The 7,120-nt window shown below is 41.9% G+C and overlaps 1 protein-coding gene across 1 annotated transcript in view; it reads left to right on the top strand.

Annotated features, from left to right (window-relative positions):
* The window catches only part of LOC125483187 (spastin-like), a 16,914-nt gene extending 10,477 nt beyond the window's left edge, over window positions 1-6,437 (top strand). The window contains exons 3-4 of the mRNA XM_048597355.1: window positions 4,929-5,068; window positions 5,810-6,437. Of these exons, the coding sequence (XP_048453312.1) occupies window positions 4,929-5,068; window positions 5,810-5,981 (312 nt within the window). The 3' untranslated portion in view covers window positions 5,982-6,437. The remainder of the gene's footprint in view (window positions 1-4,928; window positions 5,069-5,809) is intronic.
* The last annotated feature ends 683 nt before the right edge of the window (window positions 6,438-7,120 follow it).

Here is a 7,120-nt window from a genome sequence, read left to right as displayed (position 1 = left end):
GTGATGTCTCGGATCGTGTTTTTGGGATCCTTAAGGGGGAGAGGGAGCAGCCCCAAGTCGTGGTCCACATAGGCACCAACGACATAGGTAGGAAAAGGGATGGGGACGTAAGGCAGAAATTCAAGGAGCTAGGGTGGAAGCTTAGAGCTAGAACAAACAGTTGTTATCTCTGGTTTGTTACCCGTGCCACGTGCTAGCGAGGCGAGGAATAGGGAGAGAGAGCAGTTGAACACGTGGCTACAGGGATGGTGCAGGAGGGAGGGATTCAGATACCTGGATAATTGGGGCTCATTCTGGGGTAGGTGGGACCTCTACAAACGGGATGGTCTGCACCTGAACCAGAGGGGTACCAATATCCTGGGGGGGGGAAATTTGCTAATGCTGTTCGGGAGGGTTTAAACTAATTCAGCAGGGGAATGGGAACCTGAATTGTAGCTCCAGTGTACAGGAGGTTGAGAGTAGTGAGGTCATAAATAAGGTTTCAAGGTCGCAGGAGTGTACCGGCAGGCAGGAAGGTGGTTTGAAGTGTGTCTACTTCAATGCCAGGAGCATCTGGAATAAGGTGGGTGAACTTGCAGCATGGGTTGGTACCTGGGACTTTGATGTTGTGGCCATTTCGGAGACATGGATAGAGCAGGGACAGGAATGGTTGTTGCAGGTTCTGGGGTTTAGATGTTTCAGTAAGATCAGGAAAGGTGGTAAAAGAGGGGGAGGTGTGGCATTGTTAGTCAAGGACAGTATTATGGTGGCAGAAAGGACGTTTGATGATAACTCGTCTACTGAGGTAGTATGGGCTGAGGTTAGAACCAGGAAAGGAGAGGTCACCCTGTTGGGAGTTTTCTACAGGCCTCCGAAAAGTTCCAGAGATGTCGAGGAAAAGATTGCAAAGATGATTTTGGATAGGAGCGAAAGTAACAGGGTAGTTGTTATGGGGGACTTTAACTTTCCAAATATTGACTGGAAACTCTATAGTTCGAGTACTTCAGATGGGTCAGTTTTTGTCCAGTGTGTGCAGGAGGGTTTCCTGACAGTATGTAGATAGGCCAACAAGAGGCGAGGCCACATTGGATTTGGTACTGGGTAATGAACCAGGCCAGATGTTAGATTTGGAGGTAGGTGAGCACTTTGGTGATAGTGACCACAATTCGGTTACGTTTACTTTAGCGATGGAAAGGGATCAGTATATACCGCAGGGCAAGAGTTATAGCTGGGGGAAAGGCAATTATGAGGCGATGAGGCAAGATTTAGGATGCATAGGGTGGAGAAGGAAACTGCAGGGGCTGGGCACAATTGAAATGTGGAGCTTGTTCAAGGAACAGCTACTGCATGTCCTTGAGAAGTATGTACCTGTCAGGCAGGGAGGAAGTGGTCGAGCGAGGGAACCGTGGTTTACTAAAGAAGTTGAATCTCTTGTCAAGAGGAAGAAGGAGGCTTATGTAGAGATGAGGCGTGAAGGCTCAGTTAGGGTGCTTGAGAGTTACAAGTTAGCCAGGAAGGACCTAAAGAGAGAGCTAAGAAGAGCCAGGAGGGGACATGAGAAGTCTTTAGCAGGTAGGATCAAGGAAAACCCTAAAGCTTTCTATAGGTATGTCAGGAATAAAAGAATGACTAGAGTAAGGTTGGGGCCGGTCAAGGACAGTCGTGGGAAGTTGTGCGTGGAGTTCAAAGAGATAGGAGAGGTGCTAAATGAATATTTTTCATCAGTATTCACACAGGAAAAAGACAATGTAGTTGAGAATGCTGAGATACAGTCTATTAGACTAGATGGGATTGAGGTTCATAAGGAGGAGGTGTTAGCAATTCTGGAAGGTGTGAAAATAGATAAGTCCCCTGGGCCAGATGGGATTTATCCTAGGATTCTCTGGGAAGCTAGAGAGGAGATTGCAGAGCCTTTGGCTTTGATCTTTGTCGTCATTGTCTTCAGGAATAGTGCCAGAAGACTGGAGACTAGCAAATGTTGTCCCCTTGTTCAAGAAGGGGAGTAGAGACAACCCTGGTAATTATAGACCAGTGAGCCTTACTTCGGTTGTGGGTAAAGTGTTGGAAAGGATTATAAGAGATAGGATTTATAATCATCTAGAAAGGAATAATTTGATTAGGGATAGTCAACACGGTTTTGTGAAGGGTAGGTCGTGCCTCACAAACCTTATTGAGTTCTTCGAGAAGGTGACCAAACAGGTGGATGAGGGTAAAGCGGTTGATGTGGTGTATATGGATTTCAGTAAAGCGTTTGATAAGGTTCCCCATGGTAGGCTATTGCAGAAAATACGGAGGCATGGGATTGAGGGTGATTTAGCGGTTTGGATCAGAAATTGGCTAGCTGTAAGAAGACAGAGGGTGGTGGTTGATGGGAAATGTTCATCCTGGAGTTCAGTTACTAGTGGTGTACCTCAAGGATCTGTTTTGGGGCCACTGCTGTTTGTCATTTTTATAAATGACCTGGATGAGGGTGTAGAAGGATGGGTTAGTAAATTTGCAGATGACACCAAAGTCGGTGGAGTTGTGGATAGTGTGGAAGGATGTTGCAGGTTACAGAGGGACATAGATAAGCTGCAGAGCTGGGCTGAGAGGTGGCAAATGGAGTTTAATGCGGAAAAGTGTGAGGTGATTCACTTTGGAAGGAGTAACAGGAATACAGAGTACTGGGCTAATGGTAAGATTCTTGGTAGTGTGGATGCGCAGAAAGATCTGTGTCCATGTGCATAGATCACTGAAAGTTGCCACCCAGGTTGATAGCGTTGTTAAGAAGGTGTACAGTATGTTATGTTTTATTGGTAGAGGGATTGAGTTTCGGAGCCATGAGGTCATGTTGCAGCTGTACAAAACTCTGGTGCGGCCGCACTTGGAGTATTGCGTACAGTTCTGGTCACTGCATTATAGGAAGGATGTGGAAGCGTTGGAAAGGGTGCAGAGGAGATTTACCAGAATGTTGCCTGGTATGGAGGGAAGGTCTTACGAGGAAAGGCTGAGGGTCTTGAGGCTGTTATCGTTAGAGAAGAAGGTTAAGAGGTGACTTGATAGAGACATACAAGATGATCAGAGGATTAGATAGGGTGGACAGTGGGAGCCTTTTTCCTCGGATGGTGATGGCTAGCACGAGGGGACATAGCTTTAAATTGAGGGGTGATAGATATAGGACAGATGTCGGAGGTAGGTTCTTTACTCAGAGTAGTAAGGGCGTGGAATGCCTTGCCTGCAAAAATAGTTGACTCGCCAACTTTAAGGGCATTTAAATGGTCATTGGATAAACATATGGATGATAATGGAATAGTGTAGGTTAGATGGGCTTCAGATTGGTTTCACAGGTCGGCGCAACATCGAGGGCCGAAGGGCCTGTACTGCGCTGTTATGTTCTATGTATCCATACTGATAAATCACGCCTACGCTTTGAGCTCTTCTGCAGTAAGCATGTATGTGACAACTTAGCAGGTGCTTTTTGGAAATGCGAATACATCTACTGGTTTCCTTTAGTCCACCCTGCTTGCTATTTCTTCAAAGAAATCCAGTAAAATTATTGGACATTATTTCTCTTTCACAAAACACGTTGCCTTTGCCATTTTCTGAAGAAGGGTCTAGGCCCGAAACGTCAGCCTTCCTGCTCCTCTGATGCTGCTTGGCCTGCTGTGTTCATCCAGCTCTACACCTTGTTATCTTTGACTTTGTCTGATTTGTATTGGGCTTTTGGAAGATGTTACAGATTGAAGGCAGTTGTGGTTTCATGGAAACCAGAGGGAATATGACAATCCCTGCAGATGGTAATACTAGGTTGGTCTAATTCTTGGATGAAACCTGAAATTTATGTTTATTTTCAGTTGTTTACCACAGTGGTCAGTCACTGAAACGTATTTACACAATGCTGCAGGTGTTCCTTAACAAAGCAGCATTAAAAAGGGGAAAGAAATCAAACAAATCTTAAAACAGTTAGAAAGATATTAAGCCAAATAGCAAAACAATTTAAAAAATTTTTTTGCCAGTACATTTTCTTTATACAGATATGGAGTTCCAGAGAAACTTCACCCGTATCTGAATTGTTCAAGTTTTTCCTGAACTGGCTCCTCCAAGTTTCTTCTAGGCCTGTGGAGGCAATTTTACAATTAATTTTGCGTCTAAACATTTCACAATTTTCATTGTCTAAACATATTTTTTTTAGTTCTAACATTTGGTTTCTATCCAAGCTCTCATGGCTTAGAAACTATACAAAAATAGAACACTTCATTAACAGTGACTGGTTACTCTGAATAAAAGCTGATTCTTCTACAAGGAGAAACTGTTCTCCCTTTATAGAATCAAACAGTAGAGAAGAGGCCTTTCAGCCTATCAAGTCTATACTGCCAAAAATATACCTGTGTGTATATATACTAGGCCCATAGCCTTGAATGTTACGGCACTTCCAGTGCTCATCCAAGTACTTTTTAAAGGTTGAGATTTTCTGCCTCAACTACCCTCCTGAACTGAACTCCTCCTGATTCTTCTGAACCGAATCCGTGAACCTTCTGTTTTGAAGTCAAATCTAAACTGATGGTTTTCTGATCTGTTGTAAACTCAAATACAAACATTTCATCCATTTAAGTGAGAGAAGGTTCTCTCAGTTGCATGCTTTCTTGGAACAGATATACTTGGGTCACTGTTCCAAATGATTTCCTGATCTTTTTTTCTTAAAACAAACCTTCACAAAACTGACCCACATCCACCTGCCTTTTTTTAAGACCCAAATCCTAATATATGCACTTTTCAACACCAGAGTTGAAGGGTTGTAGGTCTGCAGGGGGTTTTGGTCAGGGGGAGGGTTATATGGATGGAGGAAGTTACGAAATCAGTGGTGCAAACCACAGGAATTTGCACTTAGCAGCCTGACTTAGTTTTGAGAGCTATACTACTCTTGCTTCAAGGTTTATTGATATGTGCTCAAAAATTGCACTTTTTAACAGGTTGCAAGTACAAAAAACACCATCAGACCAAACAAACCTACCACTCCTAGTGCAACTCCTCGAAAAAAGAAGGATTTGAAAAATTTTCGAAATGTCGATAGCAAGCTAGCAAACCTAATTCTGAATGAAGTTGTGGACAGGTAAATTTGTGTTGTATGTCATGGATTTTGGTTGCATTATACATACAAGTGGAAAACACAAAACTGTATTTGCATCAGGGGGACCTTTGATGTTAGTGCTGAAAGTTTTGTAAAATATCTAGCTCTCTTCTACTTTTACATCTGATGACAAGTAAAGTATAGGCCATGTCTTGTACTTCATACAGTGCAGCAGTTCCAGAGATGGGCATGTATTTTGGATAGATTTAAACCAAGTTCTTGTTCAACTTATTAAGTAGTTCTAAAGATTCTTCTGTGGTACTGTACAAAGATGATCTGTGATGTTCTCTTGGGTGTTGGTGACACCTGGTATTTTGTACTTTAAAATACAATTCACTGGATGAAGTTATGACAGGCATGGCCAAAGTTAATTGCCCATCTCTAGCTGCTGAATTAAATCGGTGAATTTGATGTCGTAAAGAAACTTTAGTTGAGAGCATGTACTATATTGTGAATCAGAGACAAATCAAGGAAAACATTAAAGGTTTCATATGCTGCGAATCTTAATGCATGTCTTTGGTGCTTGAGTTTATACAGAATTATATCATGTTATCTGGTAATACGAGTGGAAGTATCCGAGTGGGTGTATTGGGGGTAAGTGAATCAGTGGAGTGGAGACAGATGGACCCCATATTCAGAAGCAATCATTGTTACAAGAAAAATAACTGAAGAGCCTAGGTGAGTGCAGATGAATTGATGGAAAATATAACATCTCTTACTTAGTGCACCATCCGTCCGTTTTGAAGATATTGCTGGGCAAGAGCTGGCAAAACAGGCGTTGCAAGAGATTGTCATTCTTCCATCTCTTAGGCCTGAGGTAAGCAAAATGCACCTGCCTGAGAATCTTTGTGGTACTTGTTGCACTCTGTCGAGTTTTGATTTCATACTTTGGTGAAATTTTAGGTACTTCAAGATAGGCCATCTTATACTTTCCCACTTGAGCTACTTGTGTTTGGAAGCATTTATAACAAGTACTAAGTAAGATTCCCTTCAAGGCCAACCTTAAATAAGCTCTTCTGGTTGAGACTTTATTTATATTTCCCACACTAGTGATTGATGTACAATGGTGGAAGTGGTTTCATGCAATTATACAATATCCTGTTCCATGAAATGCTTACAAGCCCTTACCCAAAATGGGATTTTTGCAATTAGGGATAGAACATAAAACTAAGACAAAACTTATACTGAGTTTATCATATGTAATGGATGATTGTGTAGCGAAGAGAAAAGGTAGTACCTTCTATCCAGGAAAAGGACATGGGAGAAAATTTAAACATTGTTTTAAGTAATCTTTCCTTTAAAAAGGGAAGGAAATTACTCCATTTGATTCTTTGAAGTCTCTACCAAGTTTCTTTTTTTCACTAAAAAAAAAGCTTCATTTAGTCCTTCATGTTTTCTGATATCTCTGCAATTTTTTTCCTGCTTCAATCATTTATCCAGTTTTGTTTCTGAAGGTTGTTGTTGAATTTCTATTCACAATCCTATTAGCTGCAAGTTCGTTATCTCTTGGTAACTCTGGTTTTATATTGAAGGTACTCTTTAAAATATGCAGCTTTTTTAAAAGTTTCAGTTTTTTCGAATGTTCTCGTATACAATTGCATTGAATGCACAGTATGGTAATAAGGCCATTTAGCCTAACCAATCTTTTACCAATGTTTATGCTTGAAATGAGCCTTTTCCCACCCTCCTTCATCCAACGCTAAAAGCATATTCTTGTATTCATTTCTGCCTTAATTATTCATTTTATATTTCTTTTTAAATATGTTTATACAATTTCACTTAAACTACTGTATGTGCTGCACATTCTGAGCACTCCCTAGGTAACAAGGTGTAGAGCTGGATGAACACAGCAGGCCAAGCAGCACCAGAGGAGCAGGAAGGCTGACGTTTCGGGCCTAGACCCTTCAGAAATGGGGGAGGGGAAAGGGGTTCTGAAATAAATAGGGAGAGAGGGGGAGGCGGATAGAAGATGAGTAGAGGAGACAGACTGGTCAAAGAGGCGGGGATGGAGCCAGTAAAGGTGCGTGTAGGTGG

The sequence above is a fragment of the Rhincodon typus genome, chromosome 5 (assembly GCF_021869965.1).
Source record: "Rhincodon typus isolate 14 chromosome 5, sRhiTyp1.1, whole genome shotgun sequence".
NCBI lineage: Eukaryota > Metazoa > Chordata > Chondrichthyes > Orectolobiformes > Rhincodontidae > Rhincodon > Rhincodon typus.
Note: the sequence above shows the minus strand (reverse complement) of the source record. Positions and strands in the feature narration are given on the sequence as shown.